Here is a 20,256-nt window from a genome sequence, read left to right on the forward strand (position 1 = left end):
TCACCTTTCATGAACTTATTATTTTGCCATCGTTCTAATTGTATAAATATTAGCATTCTAATATTAAAAACAACAATATAAAAACTTAAGCCAATCTTACAATATTTTGAAATTGTTAATTTTCGATGAAAATTATTATATAATTTGTCCTTTTAAATTTAGGAACTGTATAAATTTATAATGTTCTTTCAACTTTCTTCGACTTATTTTGCAAAAAATAAGTAATTAAATAAGAGACTCATTGTGCAAAACTAATTAAAATGCTTAGCTACCAGCCTAGACAATATTGTTGTGTTAGCGTTGCCTGGCAATTCTTTTTTGAATGCGAGATTGTGATCATGGCATTTGGCAAATATGTTTTTTGAATCTCGTATGGCGTAGCTTGCTCTGAATTAATTTATTACAAGTGAGTTGGCCAAGAGGCAAGACATATTAATTATGATAAAAAATACATGCATACTAGAAAAGTGGGACCCACTAAAGCAAAATTATGAACATTTTTGAAACGGCTATAGAAAACCACTAGTAAAACTTATCATTAGTTTTAGAAAACCATCCAACAATATAAAACCGTGGACATATTAAAAGTAATTATCATTTTAAAAAAAATAAAACATTTAACATAACCGACCACCAATATTATAAAACCATGGACCTAATAATATAATTAGACTCACTGAAACAAATATGTGGACAATACTTTCAAAAGACTTTACCAGAACCACTTAACAAAACTTGCTGCAATTTTTATGAAACCACCAAAAATTACAAAACCTTGGGCAAAATAAAAACTATTGTCAAATATTAAAGAGGTTTTATAAAACCACATAATTTATCAACTATAAAAGACTCATACTCTTTCATTCAATCTACTGAAACGAGATGAAAAGAGAGGAAAATATTAGAGAGGAGGAGAGAGAGAGTGAAGGGGATAATTTTTTCTTACCAATTCTCAAAAATACAAATATCTGCATGTTGGGTGACCGAAAAGAGCCACATTCATTTTTTTTTCCAATTGCAATTAGTTCTTTAGAAAAGAAAGTAGGAATTGGTGGAAATTTTGAGTTTGAGTGTCTATGGGAACTAATTAAATTTTTACTATGACAGTGAAATTTTGACCTTTCGCAATAGACATTTGCGACTCGTCAGGTTAGTTTCCTAGACCACTCATGCTGATGATATCCACTAATCTCTTTCTCTCCTTTAAGAACTATTTCTTCTAAAATAGAGACATATGTACTTGGGATGAGCAAAAAAGGGTCACAATCAGGGGCGAATCCAGGATTTTAGTCAGGGATAGGCACAAAACACTAATAAGAGCTCAATTTTTTTTTTTTTACCATATAATCTCATGAGCTAAAGTACAAAATGCTAATAAGACTATAAAATAAAAAAATAGTATTGTTCTACATATAAAAAAATATATAATAATACCTATCTAGTCAAATCAAGTCGATGACGATGAACCAAGGTTGTTTCTGTGGTTCTTCATATGTTGAAATCTTTGCATAATTCTTTCATTATTAACACCCTTGAACAAATCCCTCTCAATATAAGTAACCAAACAATCATTCAACCATTGATCTCCCATGCTATTTCTTGAGTCGTTTTTCACCACATATAAAAAATAGTATTTTTTGTTTGTTTTGGTTTTGCTCACCTCTCCTAGCAACCAATGAGAATTAAGTGACTTTTTTTTTTTATTTTGTTGCAAGTGAGTCAATCAAAGCCTCAAAGCAGCGGAGCAGTATTTTATTTATTGGGCCAGCGAATCAATCAAAGATTCAAAGTAGTATTTTATTTAATCGGAATTAGGCAGCGGAGCAGTCAGATCGAAGCCTGTTATTTATCTTTTAATTCAATAAAGCGGAGCAGGCCTTGTTATAATTTTATCTGGGCCAGGGTTAGGCACTGTATCTGAGCCAGGGTTAGGCACAAAAGTAAAAACGTACTAGGCCTAAAAAAAATTCAAATCCAGGGGTAGGCACCTACCCCTGAGCCTATGTAGATCCGCCAGTGGTCACAATCAAGATATTTATCCATTGCTATTGGTGCTTAAATGATAGAAAGTGATAATCGGTGGACATTTTGAACTTGAGTGTCTATGAAAACTAGTTAAATTTTCACTTGAACAGCTTCTTAAACCACTCAAGTTGATGATATTTACCGACTTACTTTCTCTCCTTAACAAACCATCTCTTATTTATATGTTAATTCAATGAATAAATATATCTATTTATTACCATCTTATGATAACAATTTATAATAAAAGTAAATATATTGAAATTTGGTTTCTGAATCTTCCATGCCTAATGATCGATTTTCCATTGATATTATATTTTTTTTAATTTGTCAGGTAGAGCTCAAGCTCTTTTTTAATCATTTCTCAATTGTCCTGTGAGTGGTGATGTGGCTTTCCATCATAAGATCGAGTCAATGCATGAAAATTAAGCAATTTGAATTAATTAATACTCGTTTGAATTACGAATTTGTACTTACATTTGTGTGTATAACATAGTAATTAATGCAGTGAAAATTTTAATTTTAGATTTACAACTAACGGAGAAATAATCACCATATATATATAGTTCAATTTGTTCCTACATTTCCCTTGAAATATATTAAGTTTAGAATTAACCAAATACATAATTGAAGAAAAATAAATTTAGTGACAAAGACGTGATAATTTTATGGAAGGTTTGGAATATCTAGCAGAAAGAATTTTGGAAGCAATGATTTCATTTGCTGCTTCAGTGTAATGAACACCATCCCAACTAACAGCTCGGGTGCCAACCGGACATGCCGTCGCAGTTGGCTGCCCGCATGTCATTAGATTTCTATAGTTGTATGGCGGTCCTCCATGCCCACAACACGCCATTAATGGATGCTCAAAACCTAAGATACAAAATACAAATATAAAAAACACATTAAACAAGCATGAAAGATAAAAATATATAACTACAGAAGCAACACCAAATCTTGGATCTAAATCTGCTGTTATTCTCGTGCATGAACGATAACCCTGCTATCTCTATTTTTTCAAATCCAGTCGTTGAATTGTTTCGAGATGTGTGCACAGGAAAGTTATGAGAAAGTTGCTTTGAGATTCATTCTTGAAAATAATTGAACGGTTGGATTCAAAAAAACAAAGATAACAGGGTTACTGTTCACGAAAAGAGAATAGTAGCGGATTTGAATCCCCAAATCTTACCATATTTTGTGGGGTTGGCAAAGAGGTCATACTTGATAACATACATGTCAGTGCAAACAATGGTGAGGTTGTGGTATTGAGATCTCAAATCATGGCACATCTGATCCAGAAGAGCATTAAATGCCATGGCAGCATTGTTGTAATCCGCAAGGCATCCCACGGAATCAAGCGTGCTATTCTCTTTCTTTCTCAGTGCAAGTGTCTGTGGCAAGCATCCCAGTGGCCCAGTGTTGTATATCCATATTTTTCTCCCTCCATTTGCTATTATTGACTGATTTATCATAGATTCATATATATATTTCATATCAGTTCCAGCTTCTATAAATTAATTTCCAGTATTAATTTTTAAAAGCTCTATCAACAAATTAATGTCTAAGAAATGAATTGAACTTACAAGAATTGCATCTTTGATCCGAGAAATAGTAGCGGGAAGCGTTTCCAAAACTTGTTGATATGTAAAATTTGCTGTAAATCCAATAGATATATCATTTTGCCCAATGTCGAATGAATACATCGCATCTCTGAACTCGTCTTCACCAATTAATGATCCACGACCTTAATAATATATGATCCATGGCATAATTAGTTATGAAGACATTTATATATTATATATATATAATAGTAATTAATTTTTATGTATACAGTTTTATTTCAACAACATTTGTAGGTCTGATTCGGTCCACACAAGTTGGATTAGTATTGCATAATTGCCAAGGTTAATAAGATTATTAGAGTTCATTATATTACAAATTTATTGATGTAGTTTGAAGCTCACCACTCACCAGCAAAACTTTTTGGATTTCAGATTGGTCTTAAGTTAATAAGGCCGGATCACGTAAACTCGGCCCATTAGGCTTTAATTAAAAATTTAGGCCCACTATGAGATATTCAAGACGGCAGAAACACAATATTAAATTATTTGGTTTGATTCAGCCAATTTAAATAAATATTAATTAATAAAATACATGCATACTAAAAATGTGGGACCCACTAAAACAAAATTATGGATATTTCTCAAAACGACTATAGAAAATCACTTAGTAAAACTTATCATTATTTTTAGAAAACCATCCAACAATACAAAACCGTGGACATATTAAAAGTAATTATCATTTAAAAAAAAAAATTATACATAACCGACCACCAATATCGTAAAACCATGGGACTAATAATATAATTAGATTCACTGAAACAAATATGTAGACAATACTTTCAAAAGGCTTTATTAGAACCACTCAACAAAACTTGCTGCAATTTTTATGAAACCACTAATTACTATAAAACCTTGAGCAAAATATAACTATTGCAAATATTAAAGAAGTTTTATAAAACCACATAATTTATCAACTATAAAAAGACTCTTACTCTTTTATTCAATCTACTGAAACGAGATGAAAAGATAGAAGAAAAAACTAGGGAGGAAGAGGAGAGAGGGAGTGAAGGAGATAATTTGTTAAAAGACTTTACCAAAATGACTCAACAAAATTTGTTGCAACTTTTATGAAACCATCAATTACTATAAAACCTTGGGCAAAATAAAAACTATTGGCAAATATTAAAGAGGTTTCATAAAACTACATAATTCATCAACCATATAAAGACTCCTACTCTTTTATTCAATCTACTGAAACGAGAGGAAAAAAATAGAAGAAAAAACTAGGGAGAAGAGGTGGGATGGAGTGAAGGAGATAATTTTTTTTTTTTTTTTTTTACCAATTTTCAAAAATACAAACACGCGTAGGGTGACCGAAAAGAGCTACAATCAATTTTTTTTTTTCAATTGCTATTCGTTTTTTAGGAAAGAAAGTAGGAATTGATGGAAATTTTGAACTTGAGTATCAATGAAAACTAGTCAAATTTTCACTATGATAGTTAAGTTTTGACCTTTCGCAATAGTCGTTTGCGACTTGTCAGACTAGCTTCTTAGATCACTCAAGCTGATGATATCCACCGATCTCTTTCTCTCCTCTAAGAACCATCTATTAAAAAAATACAGACACATGCACTTTGGATAAATACAAAAAGAGTCACAATTAAGATGTTTTTCAAATGCTGTTGGTGCTTAAATGATAGAAAGTGGTAATTGGTAAAAATTTTGAGCTTGAGTGTCTATAAAAACTAGTCAAAGTTTCACTTAAATATTGAAGTATTGACCTTTCGCGCTACAAATTTGCAACTCATCAGGTCTCTAGACCGCTCAAGTTGATGATATTCATGGACTTCTTTCTGTACCAGTAGTCTAGTTGTATAGTTTATTTCACAGACGATCTATACATAATTCTGAAGAAGTTCGTAAAAGATGGAGAAAAAAAATAGAGCAGAGGGGTAGTAATTATTGAATCTATTCCCCAAGCACCGAAAAGAAATAAGTAAATAGAAGGAAAGATTGGAGATTAAAGAAGAAACCTTGTGGCCTAAGTTCTCTGGTCTTGTTCTTAAAATGGAGGAACTGGAGCACCTGAGTGGCTAAAGGAAATGTTCCGTTGGTCACTGTAGACGCACCAGCCACTGCAAAATTTACTCCGTGCGTAAAATCAGATCCAGATGATTCCAAATAATGGCTCAGAAATTTTATTTTCAATCCTTCACCTGTAATTAAGAACAAACTCTAGTGATGCAATGCATTAAGTTGCCTTAATTAAGTGAGAAATATAACAATAAGAGATGAGATGAGAAGAAATACAAATAAAATCAATGTAAAGTCGTCCATCAGAGAAGCGGCCAGTGGTCCGATTGAAGAATGTTCGACCGGATGGCGGGCCAAGATAAAAGCCAAGGCCGGCCACGAACCCTCCATTGTCGGAATTTGATTCTCCAAAGTTGAACAAGACACATTTTGAGTCGACAAATTTCACCAATGGAGCAAATACAAGAATCAACGCAAGAGAAAAAGAACCATATCTTGTCCCCATTGTTTCCAGTACTGATTAACAGCTCTCTTGTTTTACTTTAGCTTGGTGTGATTGAAATTGTACATGGAAGAAACCATTGACTGAGCATGGCACTTAATTGCATTGCCTATGTTAATTTTATTAGTTTATTTCATCGGCAATTGAGCATTAATTGAAGAATGGTTTAAACATTCATGAGGCCACTTGACAATAATATAAGAGCTAGAAAATATCTTTAAACAAATACAAATGTTTAACTTCAAATTTATTAAGAAATTAATTAATTGTTTCTGGCCACTGTTCAAATTTGCTTTGTATAATTTACATATTAATTTTCTGGAACGCTTTCTACAGTGCAAGATAAATTTCAATCTCGACCTATTTTGTTTCGACGGATAAAGACACCGTCTGATCTTCTTTAAGATTCATGCGCTCCGCTTCAAAGTTCATGTGTTTCTGCTTCAATTTTTGTGCGTACAAATTTTAAAACGGATCGGACAGTCATGGAGCTCATTGGACCCAAAAGTAGATCCGATGGGCATCAGACCTACTCCGTGATCATAAATCTGTAGTCCCCAAATAACAATCAATTTTAGGTGCTAACCGATGCTTTATAAAAAGAGATGTTGATAAGGCGTGAAGGATCTTCCCAAGGAACTGAATCGGCACACATATGGAAGCAAAGCACAGATTTTCTCATACTTTGGCTCCAAACTTCTAATTTTACAACTCAACCAACTGATTTGAACTATTCAATCTAATGTGTATTATTGGAACTTTTAATTCTAGATTCACAAAAAAATAGAGAAATTATTAAAAATGTTTATTCAATTATTTCCTTTGAAATATATTAAGTTTAGAGTTAGTCAAATACATAACTGAAGAAGAATTATAACAAATTTCAGTAACAGAGACATGACAATTTTATGGAAGGTTTGGAATATTTAGCAGAAAGAATCTTGGAAGCAATGATCTGATTTGCCGAAAATCCCCAAAACCATTATTCGCGTGCGCCAGAGACAGTCGCCCCAAATTTTTCGCCCCAAAACCAACTCGCGCCAGAGACAGATCCCCAAAAGGCGAACCCTAACCCTAGCGGCAACGCCAGCCCCAAAAAGGCGTGGAAGCAGCGATCGTCGTCGAACGGCAACGCTTTATCTGGCTCGCCTTTGCCTCCTCCTGTGGTAAGATCTAGTCCCTTTGTTTTAGTTCCTTATTTGATAAATTAGTACCAATTTGGGGCTGTATAGAGAGATTGTGATAACTGGGAATTTATGTATAGAGTTTCATAAACCTATTACCTTTCTTTCATCTTAATAAGTGGTGAATCACAAGGTTAAGAATGGGTTAAAGCACTAACAGCACTTAAAGGCACTTAATCTGATTTTTTCAGAATTTTTAGTTCAAAGAATAAGGAAATATAAGTGCTTACATCACAAATGAAAGGAAAATCAGGTATGATTCAACCTTGGTTTAACAACCTGGTGTTGTTTACTTTTCTTGACAGCCCATCTATATAAGTCCTATTAACCTTGGTTTAACAACCTGGTGTTGTTTACTTTTCTTGACAGCCCATCTATATAAGTCCTATTAAGGTATTCCTCTATTCTTTCTACATATATGTATGATTTATGTTGTTGTTTTTAAGTTCTTTAAACTCACACCTAAAATACTCTCGTAATTTTTCTTTCTTTTGCATATAGAGTGTGATGGAAGTACCGAGACAGAAATTCAAGATTGAGCTTCTAGTTCGTCTATATGGCACTTATGAATAGTGAGTTCCAATCTTTTTCTTTATATTTTTATGTACAATTTTATTATGCTTTATCTTAATTCAATTCCCCATTAAAATTCAGGTATGCTATGCTTCACTTTTAATTTATATCCTTTTACGGATCATATTGCATAAATTTAACTAATTATGTGCTTGTTGTAGGCCATTTCATTAATATATTTCAAGAGGTTCTACTTGCAGTTATAGGTTTATGACATTAGGCTCAAATCCTTTACTTGCAGTGTTATAGGTTTATATTATGCAAAATAACAATAGGCTAGCTTAATTTGGGAAAATTATAATTGAGAATTTTGAGGAATATGTGCTGTTTTTTTTTATTTCATGACTTGAGAATTTTGAGAAAATTGTAATTGATACTATGGCAAAATTACAATTGTGTTGATATTGTTATTGTTGTATCTCAAATCAAAACTGTAATTTTGTATAATATTTGATGTTACAATTGAATCGATCTATTATGTATGTTTTGAGAAAAGTAAAAATGAAAAAAAATCCAAAAAAACTAACAGAAAAGTAAATAACAAAAAAAAAACTAACAGAATAGTATCAGCGACCGGGTTTTACTATCAGCGACCGTTAATTGTGGTCGCAGAAATCTTTTCGTGACGTCAGCACAAAAGAACAGCGACAAAAAAAATGGTCGCAGAAAAAGTAACAGCGACTGGGTGACGTCATTCAGCGACCGGTGACGTCATCAGTTGAGTATCTGCGACAATGCTTTCAGCGACCGGAGTATCAGCGACCGGAATCGATTTTCTGCGACCGGAATGACTATCAGCGACCGGCGCCTGGACTTTCTGCGACCGGAAAACCGGTAGCAGAAAGTCAGATTTGTTGTAGTGAATGAACACCATCCCAACTAACAGATCGGGTGCCAACCGGACATGCCGTTGCAGTTGGCTGCCCGCACGTCATTAGATTTTTATAGTTGTATGGCGGTCCGCCGTAGCCACAACATGCCATTAATGGATGCTCAATTCCTAAAATACAAATATCAAATGATTTTAAAGAAATTTCCCTTTATCATTTCAACCATGATGAATAAAACTATAGCTAGCTAGGAGCAACACCAAATCTTAATTACCATATTTTGTGGGGTTTGCAAAGAGGTCATACTTGATAGCATACATGTCAGTGCAAACAATGGTGAGGTTGTGGTATTGAGATCTCAAGTCATCGCACATCTGATCCAGAAGAGCATTAAATGCCATAGCAGCATTGTTGTAATCCGCAAGGCATCCCACGGAATCAAGCGTGCTGTTCTCTTTCTTCCTCAGTGCAAGCGTCTGTGGCAAGCATCCCAGTGGCCCAGTGTTGTATATCCATATTTTTCTCCCTCCATTTGCTATTATTGACTGATTTATCACAGATTCATATGATTCATATCAATAAATTTCAGCATTTGTACTAGCCGATATTAAGAAAAGAGTGAGGCAATGGTACAATGCATGATGCAGATTTGTCTATACTATGAAACAATATTTCTGTTTTTAAGTCCAAACATTCGATCTGTCGTTCAACATGATCTTCATATGATAATATACTTGTAAATTAAATTTTAGATTTTTTTAGAATTTTTCATTATTCTTTTATCACTTGATTTAAAAATTATAGACCATTCAAAACTAGTGTTTTTCATCCTATCTAAAAAATACTAAAAGTTCCTAAAAAATGGAAATTTTAGTATTCAAGTACATCTTCATGTGGAGATTATATTGAACGGCTCAGATGGACTATTTGAAGCTTGAAAATGGAAATATCCATCCATCGTACGGACCAATCCACGCTATACATAGTACCAATTATAGCCTCGCTAATAAGAAAATGGTAATTTATCAAGTCCATATTGAGTCTCACCTCAGCATATGCATCATTTCTATTATCAAGTCCATACAGGCCATTAAATTTAGTGTTTTTAAATATTTCAATTCTGTCCACATAAGTGGAATTAATTAGCAAAACAGTTATTTTTTTTTTAACAAAGGGCATGCAAAAGCAAGAAAGAGAGAAAAAAAGAAAGAAAAAGGGTTTGTCCATGCAATGTTGCTAGTAACACATTTTTTAAAATGGAACTTACAATAACTGCATCTTTGATCCGAGAAACACTAGCTGGAAGAGTCTCCAAAACATGTTGATATGTCAAATTGGCTGTAAATCCCATCAATACATCATTTTGCCCCATGTCGAATGAATACACCGCATCTTTCAATTCATCTTCACTGATTAATGATCCAAGACCTTGTATATATATGGTCCACAACATTATAATTCTAACGTCATTGATCAACACTTAAAATATGTATTTTAAAAAATATTATTCAAATTAAAATTATAGATGTGAACTCATTTTTTGTATGATTTTATATGTAACTTACGAGTAAAATGTCATGTTATTATAAAATTGACTCTCATTCTCCGCAAAATACACACACACATGATTGACTTTCATGTGTTTGAGGTTTGACCCCATAGTTCGAAAGTCTGACTTTGTTCCTCATGAAAGGTATAGTTCATTATTTTACAGGTTCAGGATCTAGTTTAAGCTCACCTGCACAACTCATTGTGGTTAAAAAAAAATTGATTGAAATATTAAGATATTGTCTCAAGTTGGATTTAGATCGGTTTAAATAAATAATGCCGGATTAGGTCAACTCAGCCCATTAGATTTTAATTATAAAAAATATAGGCCTACTACAAGATACATATAGATGTGAAGAATGTCGTTTTTGCTTCGGAAAATTTATTATATAAGTATTATTTAACATCAATAAATATAAAAGAATATTATAATACTTTATCTAATAAATAAACAAACTATTGATAAAGAAAATATTCATACAAATATTTAGCTACTTTCTTTTAACATTTGTTAATTTCCCTTACATGTATATAGTTATAATTTTTAAGCGTGTATAATGATAGTATGAAAGTTCAATGATAAAAAACATAGAATTATCAATTATATGAACGCTATCACTTATAGATTTAATAATTAATTAAAAAGTTAAAATTAAAATCTAATTAAGGATCATAGAAACAAACCTTGTGGCCTAAGTTCTCTGGTCTTGTTCTTAAAATGGAGGAACTGGAGCACCTGAGTTGATAAAGGAAATGGAATGAAGGTGGTGACAGTAGCCGCTCCGGCCACTGCGAAATTAACTCCGTGCTCAAAATTAGCTCCTGATGATTCCAAATAGTGGCTCAGAAAATTTATTTTCAATCCTTCACCTGTAATTAAGAAACTTAAGTGATGCAATGCAGAGAAAATAAAATAAAATATAGAGACTTAACTTCAATTTTGCATGAAATGTATACATTTTGAAGAACCAAAATCAGCATTTTTTTTTAATATGTTAACATTCATAATAGGGAAAATGGGGCAGATTGGCATATTATATAGTAAGTGGCCTCAAGTGAAATTTCACCTAATCAAAGCAACAAACAGAGAAATAAAAATTCAGATGAGAAGAAATACAAATAAAATCAATGTAGAGACGGCCATCACAGAAGCGGCCAGTGGTCCGATTGAAGAATGTTCGGCCGGCTGGTGGGCCAAGATACAAGCCGAGTCCGGCCATGAGCCCTCCATTGTCGGAATTTGAATCTCCAAAGTTGAACAAGACACATTTTGAATCAACACATTTCATCAATGGAACAATTATTACAAGGATCAACGCCAGAGAAAAAGAACCATGTATTGTCCCCATTGTTTCCAGTTTTAGCAGCTCTCTTGTTTTAATTTAGATGCTTCTTTTTGAGTGTGATTGAAATTGTACATGGAATGGAAGAGAAGCATTGACTGAGCATGCATGGAACATGCCCATGTTAGTTTTAATATTTTATTTCATTGGTATTGGAGATTGGTTTAAAGACTGAGACCACTTGACAATAATACAAGACCTAGAAGATAATGTTAAGCAACTGTTTGACTTGGAATTTATCAAGAAATGAAATGTTTCTGGCAGGAAAAGGTTTCATATTCTTAATTGTTACTGATTGTGTAATAATCAGTAAAAAATCATTTTTATTGTCAAGTGGAATTCTTACATTAGTTAGAATTAGAACCAAGAAAAAACGTAGGGTTAAGGTAAAATGTTCGAAACTTATAAACAAGCATTCAATTATCATGAGCTTATAACTTGAAAAGAGTAATAAGTTGGTGGAACAGAAAATTCATAGAGATTTACAAATCTTTGCACTAAATGATCCAAGCAGCATCTGTACAGGTACACGTGATTTTAAATCAAAAATACATAAGACATCTAGTTATTGATGTCAAAAATCTAGAAGAATGATAGATTACAATTCAATTCAGCTTGAACTCCTTTTGCTATTGTCAAAATAATATTACTTCTAAATGGTTAGAAGCCCCATAATCTATAACCTCAAAATATCCATAAGGTATATGAGATGTATAAGCTTTTAGGTTAGGAATCCCTGTAAATAAATAAACAGCAGACAAAATTCATGAGCAACAAAATTCTAAGCATAGTTTTATGGTTCATAAAAAGATGAGAAATATCTACAATTCCCTTCATACCAAAATTTGTAAAAGAGGCTCTAGTTTCTCTCCTGTCACATTTACAGTGAATGCCATCACAAGAAAAATAGTGTCAAGTTTGGACATCCCATGTGTTGTACATATAGTGCATGATATTACACATTTTTTAGTGAGTATGGATCATTATTATTGTTTTGCAGGACGACACCAAGTAGACAACACACTTATTTGAAAGAATACAATATGTAAAACCTTTCAGAATCTATCAGTAAAGAAACAGTATTTGCACAGGAGTAAAGAGCATACGTATTTCAATCTAGTACCTGGCAATTCTTATACTTCGAAAAGATAACATTAATGTTAGAATAAATGACACCATGGACAGGCATAGGTGCTCCAATGAGTGGCCGCTTATAAAGTACCCATTTGCATTGTATACTTTTCTATCAGCAAAACCCTCAAATCTTGCAAGAAGATAGAAACCTAGTGAAAAAGAACACAACCGAGAATTAATACTATATGAATAAATTTCAGTTTTGTACCTGTGTCCTGTGAGAAGGTTAGGAGCCAAAATGTACTGTTCAGTAATTGCCAATGGCTGGGTCATATTTAACCCCTTTCTGTTTCTTCTTCTAATGTTGGGTCCTTTAGTGCTTAATTGTTCAACCAAGGGTAAAAGTGTCAACTGTGTCGAATTGAGGGTCAGTTACATAGTCAGGGACTAATGAAAGCTAATAAGAATTAATTGAGGGTTAATTGCAGAAATTGGGTAAAACTGGATTTTATTGTACAGAATAGCTTTAAATCACTAGCAGGGTATAAATTAACAAACCTGTAGCTAAGAACCAAAATCTGGAAAAAGTGTATTTGGGGGTAAGCAAGTAAACCATAGAGGGAATTGCGAAGCAAGGCATTAGATGAAGCAAGATGCATAACCGTAAATCGTCAAATACCCTGCAACCAATTCAGTTTTAAGTCCTTCACTGTCCCAATATTTAATCTTTACATGCATCTTGCCGAAAGTAGCATAACCAGCCAATATTTCTTGCTTTTATAGGACCTTTTTACAATAACACCGGACCATTAACAGTAAGCACAAATTAAGGGAGATGACATAATTGTGCTTAAAAGTATTTTCCCGTGTGAAAAGAAATATCACATAATATCCAGTTTATACAAATTTAAACCTGGTTTCGACCTCAAACTTTTCTTCTATTAGGAGTGCGATAAACAAGTGAATATTATTTAAAAAAATCATACAGCAGCTACTGTTCAGACAATTTTGCAAAAATTAACACGGAAAAATACTGGACTGATATGCAAAACCTTCTTTCTATATGAATGGAGAAAATTATAGAAAAGAGGAACAAAATGAGTCACCTCTCACATGCAATACTAACTAATGCCAGAGCTAAAAGGGAAAATAAGCATGACAGTCCAAGCCGCTCATTGACTCTCTCTATCACTAGTAGAGATACAAGTGAAAATGACGAAATCATCATCTGTATTAAGGAAAACAATCATACACATAGATTCAGGTGGCAAAGAAAGGAACAACTCGTGTACCTCAAAAAAAAAAAAAAAAAAAAAGTGCAATATCTTCTGATAATACACTTAGTCTGTGGTGAAAACTTTCATGGTACCAGTGATAATATTTTTATAAAAAGGAATTCCAGTTGAGATGATTTAGTTGTAACAGTGTTTAGGGAGGGGGTTATGGTTCTGATTATTGGGTTTTACATTTTCGTGATTTATCTACAACTTCATTTGCTCCAGTAAAACATTCCAATATCTGAACTCCATTTGGCAGCACGTCAATATAGAAAAAGAAAAGTAAAAAGTAAATTATTTTGCAAACAAAATACATAAATACCGGTAACCTGTCCCAGATGATCCGGTCATCATCAGGCTTCAAATGATAATAGGCAGATCCAAATCCTGCTAAAGCATTTCCCACAAAATAAAATGCCCATGCTACTGTCTCTCCTCTCAAACTTCACCAAAAGAAATTAACAAATTCAGTTAACAACTGCACAACGTCACCCAATAAGCCAGAAATCTAACAATATACTCTTAAAGTCCTTATTTCCACTCAAGACTTGCGATTTTCATTCAGGGTACAAAATAACAGTACTATGTGCAAATTAGGATGAATGGAGATGGGTAACAGACCAATAGTTTTGGATGCCTAAACAATACACCGAACTTCAAATTGCGTAAGCACAATACATTGCATCATCCAAAAAAACGGGAGACATAATACAAAAAAACAAATTGCAAATCTATCTCTCTGAGACATTTCTTCCAACATCTTACAGGTTAGTACAATACTTTCCGCCATCCAAATAGAGGGGACACAGCAAATTGCAAAAACATTCTCTCCGAGGCATTTCTTCAAACATCTCACAGATGCCCAATAAAAGTTACTGACTTCCACTTATAAACACACAAAATTAAACAATTTGTTTACAATAAGATGTAATGCCAGAAGGGTATAAGTAATTTACCTGATCCCAAACCAACCACCAAAGAGGCACAGCACTAAACCAGGAACACCAAAAAGCAACAGAGGATAGGTAGTGAGCACATTCAATGTATTAGGTACCCCTTTATACAAATAAACAAAAGAAAGAAAGAAATCAATTAAACTGACACAGAATAAAGAGAAATCAATTTCATCTCGTGCATCTATTGAACACTAACCAGCCAAGAGGGTTCGCATGTCGGCGAAGAGGTGGAGAGAAGGGGAGTGGGGGACGCGAGGGGTGACGAGAAGTAGAACGAAAAGAAGTAGAGCGGCGGAGAGAGAAAGGCGCAGGCGATTCTCGCGGCGGAGGAGATGGCGGAGGTGGTGGAGCTCCGACGAGAGGAACATTGCTTTCCGCTTCGACACGGCTCGCATTTGATTCTATACTCGCCTTAATTTTATTTTATTTATTAGGCCTTTATTTTGGGTTAATTTTAAATAATCTTTTTCATGTTTGTTATATTTATTCATGTTTCGGGTTTGCTTTGCTAAAGTTACTTTATTAGGTTTTATGTTCTTTAATCTTATCAACTCTGAAACTCTAGTAATGATAATCTTATCAACTCTGAAACTCTAGTAATGACTAATGACTGATAGCATGACAAACTACGGCAGTCATTGTCAGTTTGTCACCATCACACTTTAAAAAAATATTATTTAACAAGAGATGAAGGTAAAAGTTTTTAAATCAATATTAAGTATTAGTTACATGTAAATCATGGTTAATTTTTTTCTTAAGATTTATAAATGAATAAGAGTGAGTCTATGGTACTATGCATATTACGATTTGACACCGTGCTACGGCTCTATATTCGAGTTTTCAAATTTTAATGGTCGATTCGAACCGTTCATCTTGTTCTCCATATTAATATGTGTTTGGAGACCAAATTTTACATTTTAAAAAAAAAATTTACTATTTTTTTAGATATTTATAAAATCACTTGATCTAGAAATTCTAGACCATCCAAAAACAGTGATTTTCAATAAATTTCAAAAAATAGTAAAAAAATTTCAAAAAATAGTAAAAAAATTTCAAAAAATGTAAAATTTGGTTTGATTGAGGAACAGAGGCGGGTCGAGAAATTTAACGATCTGAGATTCTTGACCTAGGGTTTGCTTGAGGAACAGAGGCGGGACAGCTGGCCCGTCGCTACCGAATTTGAACTTGCTCGACCGAGGGCGGCAGGGAGAGGAAGGCGCAGGAAGTTGGCGTAGGGGCTTCTTCCGACCACGATTTAGGGTAGAGGCGAGACACCAACGGGGGCTGATCGGAGGTTTCTTTTTTTCATTGGGAAGAAGGGTTGGGGAGGGGATGGGCAGCAATTTCACTGGGGAGAACAAATTTACGGATCAGCGAAATTTTTTGCAGATCTATGCAAAGATGTGTGACAAGATGTGTGATAATTCGTGTAGCAGGTCTAATTTAAACTAAATGTAGACTTCTACATATATAAATGATGTATTTAATAAAAAAAAGATAGATTATTTGACTGGAGGGTTCAGATTCAATTCAAATTTAGATTAATAAATCCTAACTGTTGAAGTTTCTGTCAGCCAATTCAATTTAAGATGCATAATATAGATGAGAGATACTTCTTGTACCAGTAACAATATCAGGACCGGTACCAAAAATATTTAATATCTTAAAAATGTTAAAAGGGCTAAATTGAAGGAAAGAACAAATTATATTAAGATGTATATCATAATTTTCTTTTCTTATTTCTCATGAAACAGGTTATCACTAATTGGCTTATACTCAAACAACTATCAAATCTGGTTAATTTAAGCACTTGTATAGTTTATATTGAAATCTCTCAACTTAGTTTTTATTTTTGTGAATGACATTGTAAAGCGTTTGATAGAATCAAAGCAAACCACCCCGCATCTCTATTTGTCTAAAGGTACATATTTGGATAAGTGTTTCAACTTGATATATTCAATCACATAATGAAACCATTTAAGGTAACCATATATGGTCCTATATTTTGATTTCATTAGATATATGCAAAAAAAAAAAAAAAATACTTTTCTTGCTAAACCGAAAGAGTTTCTACTACAGTATATGAAAATTGCACAATTTAAAAACATTAAATGGAGTTGCTGATTCACATGGTGTATAATGGAGTGCCAACTCGAATTTATTAATGTCTCAAGCTTTAGAATAGTATGTCTACGATTATTAAATAATTTAAAACAAGAGCTGAGTTGCCCAAAGTTATAACTTTAGTTCTTTTCAATTTAACCATCAAACTTTCTTTTTCTATATCAGGAAATTGATCTGCGCATCTTTCACCTGTGCAGTCTTCTTTATTATTGGTACTGATAGAAAAGATGTGTGATATGTTTAGTTAATAATAAATAGTCTCATATATTTCTCTTCGAATGTATTTTGGATGACAATATGGAAATGTACTATGATTTAGTTTAATAGCAATGTGATATGTATTTACTTGTTCTTATTTATACTATGTAAATCTTAGTTGTAATTTCAATGTGTCTGTTAATTCAATTGAATAGGAATTAGGGAATGTAAATAGTTCGGTACTGGATTGGTACAGGAAAGAATGTAGAATGAGTTGCTTATTGATACCATTTAGACTTATTATTACCATGGGTAATCCATGAAATAACGAAAATCATTTGCCCATGGAAATATTATCCCTTGGAAATAAACATGTGGGTCCTACATTCAGCTTCCTTGGAAATACTAGAGTGGGTCCCAGATATGTTGCTCTTGGAAATAAACAGGTGAGTCCCACATTCGCTTGCCTTGGAAATACTAAGGTGGGTCCCACGTATCCTGCCCTTGAAAATAGTTGGAGGGTCCCACGTTGCTGCCCTTGGAAATAAACAGGTGAGTCCTGCATTCACTTGCCTTGGAAATACTCAAGTGGGGTCCAGTTACGCTTCGTTGGAAATACTTAGGTGGGTTCCACTCACGACCATAGGAAATACTCCAGACAGTTCCCAAGTGTGAAAATATTTCTCTTAATACGTCTGATTTGTGTGTATGTGTTATATTATTATTTTGTCATCAATTGACTTAGAAATTCATTATTTTCTCTTAATACGAATGATTTCAGCTGAAAATTCTATAAACCATTTTTTTTTTCCAAAAATCAGTGTGCTTGTGTGTAGCTGCAGTTTACCATTTTTAGCGTTCCAGACAGTTTGGAATTATAAAACTTTTTATCAATAAAAATTAATAAAATAAGTGGTAGGGAGAAAATTGAAAAGAAAAACATAAGAAGAGCAAACCTTGTTATTGCATCTAAAATCGTATTTGTATCTTGTAAAATCTTTTAAAATCTATATAAAATCAATTGTTTGGAGATATTTTGCGTTCTTTATATCAAAATTATCAGTTTAACATGTATAATAATATCATGGATTTTTATTTTAAGAAATTCAAATCGCATTTTTGTGAATTTCAAGAAATTCGATTTGTAAGACGTTGAATTGACAAATTTTCTAAAAAAATACTTAGATAAGTTTCTTAAAAAAATGACCAACTTTTTTTTTTTTGAAAGAAGTGGACTATGCCACCGATTTCCAGTGCAAGAAACCATTACAAAGTTTACTGGTACCAGTGGTACCAAGCACCATACAAACATACTGAGAAGCAATAAAGACAAAACAAAGTATACCAAAATAACAGAACCGATAGAAACATATGACACCCTGCATATCACACAGCTATCTATAGAAATAAGCAAAACAACCCCTAGAGAGCTATCATATCCCCAATATACCCACATATGCCAAAAGACCCTGCAAACTAAGAAATTTCATAGCTCTGTATGCTGCTACTACAGTCATAATCTTCAGAAGAGCTATCATCCCCTCCACTGGAACTGATCTCTGCTCCAAGCATAGGGATTGAAGCCAGTGTATCCACCATGGAAACTACCAGTGTAGACCCTATTAGGTCCTTCAAATCACAAGGAAAAATTAAGTTCAATTGAAAAGTAAGATCTGATTTTGATTCAAAACCCAAAATCTAGCAATGGCTAAAATTTTTGCCCCTAAAATATGAACATCCTGTACCTGTCCCCCATTAAAAATAATTTTGTTCCTATCTAACCACAAATTCCATAACACCGCCCCTCGAATAATTTCAACAATATTTGGGTCTTTTAATGAAATACAATAATCTAACTCCCAAAGGTCCCCGATAGAAACACCCTGAAAGCAAAAATGATTAAATTGAGCTAAACACATAATAATGACTCACCACACCATATATCTAGCCAAAATCTAACATTATTACCATTACCTAGTTGTCATGAGGAACTAACATGAATTATGGATCTAGTTTTTAATATATCATTCCACAAAGTAGACTTTAATCGTCTATCACCTGTAGGAGAGTATTTCTCAAAAATAATATCCTTCCAAGTACCTGTTACTCTATTATCATAAAATCGAAAGAGTCATTTAGCTAGTAGAGAATTATTCATTCGTTGAATATCTAAAACCCCCAAACTAGCTTGAGTCTTACTTTGCAAACTTTGTCCTAAGCAATTAGTGAGTGTTTTTTCCTAACCGTATTCCCACCATACCACAAAAACTTGCGCCTTAGCCTATCAATTTTATATCTGATCTTACAAGGTATTTTATAAAGAAATAACGAATATAAAGGGATTGCTAAAACAATAGCATTTAACAAAGTAACTTTTCCCCCTAATGACATTAATTTGCACTTCCATGATTGTAACCGTTTTTCCAATTTTTCTATTAAAGGTAACCAATCTTATTCACTTAATTTCCTCCAATGTAATGGCACCCCTAAATACATTATTGGTAACTTGACCACTTTGCAACCTAGTAGCCTTGCAAGTCCTTGTCTTTCCTCGTCGCTAATATTCAATGGAACCATCTCACTTTTATCGAAATTAATTTTCATACCTGATAAATTCTCAAAACATAGCAGTAACCATCTAAGGACAATAATCATTTTCTTATCAACTTTTAAGAAAAGCAATGTGTCATCTACAAAATGCAGATTTAACACATTAGCACAATTAGTATAATTCTCCAAACCTTGTAACAAACCTGCCCTTTGAGCTCTCCCCAAAATTTTATTCAACACATCAGCAATAAGATTAACAGCAAAGGTGAAAGGGGATCCCCTTGGCGTAGTCCCCTCTTACAATGAAAATAATCACCTAACTCCCTGTTTAAATTGATATAAGATTTACCACTAATTAGGAGAAGGGAAATCCAAGAAATGAATTTATCACCAAAACCTCGTAATTTTAAGACCTTCAACAAGAAATCCCAATGGACCCTGTCGTAGGCCTTTTCAAAATCTAATTTGAATAAAACTCC

At 33.3% G+C, this 20,256-nt stretch overlaps 3 protein-coding genes and 1 long non-coding RNA gene across 5 annotated transcripts; 1 reads left to right on the top strand and 3 right to left on the bottom strand.

Moving 5' to 3' along the window:
* Positions 1-2,586: 2,586 nt before the first annotated feature.
* Positions 2,587-6,188, bottom strand: LOC144559131 (GDSL esterase/lipase At1g09390-like). Its single transcript, XM_078308086.1, has 5 exons — positions 5,895-6,188; positions 5,618-5,800; positions 3,606-3,766; positions 3,212-3,482; positions 2,587-2,895 (listed from the first exon to the last, which is right to left on the bottom strand). Exons 1-5 carry the CDS (start codon positions 6,121-6,123, stop codon positions 2,666-2,668), a joined length of 1,074 nt encoding a protein of 357 aa, XP_078164212.1. The 5' UTR covers positions 6,124-6,188; the 3' UTR covers positions 2,587-2,665.
* A 2,534-nt stretch (positions 6,189-8,722) lies between these two features.
* On the bottom strand, positions 8,723-11,695 carry LOC144559961 (GDSL esterase/lipase At1g09390-like). Its single transcript, XM_078309127.1, has 5 exons — positions 11,373-11,695; positions 10,940-11,125; positions 9,975-10,135; positions 8,982-9,252; positions 8,723-8,877 (listed from the first exon to the last, which is right to left on the bottom strand). Exons 1-5 carry the CDS (start codon positions 11,602-11,604, stop codon positions 8,723-8,725), a joined length of 1,005 nt encoding a protein of 334 aa, XP_078165253.1. The 5' UTR covers positions 11,605-11,695.
* Positions 11,696-12,069: 374 nt separating this feature from the next.
* Positions 12,070-15,352, bottom strand: LOC144559709 (Alkaline phytoceramidase (aPHC)). Of its 2 annotated transcripts, XM_078308815.1 has the most exons (7): positions 15,102-15,346; positions 14,906-15,005; positions 14,272-14,392; positions 13,779-13,900; positions 13,231-13,352; positions 12,722-12,881; positions 12,070-12,334 (listed from the first exon to the last, which is right to left on the bottom strand). In XM_078308815.1, exons 1-7 carry the CDS (start codon positions 15,298-15,300, stop codon positions 12,325-12,327), a joined length of 834 nt encoding a protein of 277 aa, XP_078164941.1. In that variant the 5' UTR covers positions 15,301-15,346; the 3' UTR covers positions 12,070-12,324. The 2 variants fall into 2 exon arrangements, with proteins under 2 accessions (XP_078164941.1, XP_078164942.1); XM_078308816.1 differs by lacking the exons at positions 12,070-12,334; positions 12,722-12,881 and adding an exon at positions 12,931-13,083 and having other exon boundaries at positions 15,102-15,352.
* Positions 15,353-16,543: 1,191 nt separating this feature from the next.
* Positions 16,544-17,429, top strand: LOC144559652 (uncharacterized). The gene is made up of 2 exons (XR_013513196.1): positions 16,544-16,826; positions 17,195-17,429. It is a non-coding gene; the product is annotated as an uncharacterized LOC144559652 (long non-coding RNA).
* Positions 17,430-20,256: the final 2,827 nt, after the last annotated feature.

This window comes from Carex rostrata, chromosome 9, assembly GCF_964058835.1.
Source record: "Carex rostrata chromosome 9, lpCarRost1.2, whole genome shotgun sequence".
Lineage (NCBI taxonomy): Eukaryota > Viridiplantae > Streptophyta > Magnoliopsida > Poales > Cyperaceae > Carex > Carex rostrata.

Coding starts and splice junctions, on each gene's coding strand:
- LOC144559961 (XM_078309127.1), bottom strand. CDS start 11,604: ATGGGGACAATACATGGTTCTTTTTCTCTGGCGTTGATCCTTGTAATA. Junction 11,126..11,372: donor TCTCTACATTGATTTTATTT/GTATTTCTTCTC, acceptor TCTTAATTACAG/GTGAAGGATTGAAAATAAAT. Junction 9,253..9,974: donor GGATCAAAGATGCAGTTATT/GTAAGTTCCATT, acceptor GTGATAAATCAG/TCAATAATAGCAAATGGAGG.
- LOC144559131 (XM_078308086.1), bottom strand. CDS start 6,123: ATGGGGACAAGATATGGTTCTTTTTCTCTTGCGTTGATTCTTGTATTT. Junction 5,801..5,894: donor ACTTTACATTGATTTTATTT/GTATTTCTTCTC, acceptor TCTTAATTACAG/GTGAAGGATTGAAAATAAAA. Junction 3,483..3,605: donor GGATCAAAGATGCAATTCTT/GTAAGTTCAATT, acceptor ATGATAAATCAG/TCAATAATAGCAAATGGAGG.
- LOC144559709 (XM_078308815.1), bottom strand. CDS start 15,300: ATGCGAGCCGTGTCGAAGCGGAAAGCAATGTTCCTCTCGTCGGAGCTC. Junction 14,393..14,905: donor GGTGGTTGGTTTGGGATCAG/GTAAATTACTTA, acceptor CTTTTGGTGAAG/TTTGAGAGGAGAGACAGTAG. Junction 13,353..13,778: donor GTTAGTATTGCATGTGAGAG/GTGACTCATTTT, acceptor AATTGGTTGCAG/GGTATTTGACGATTTACGGT.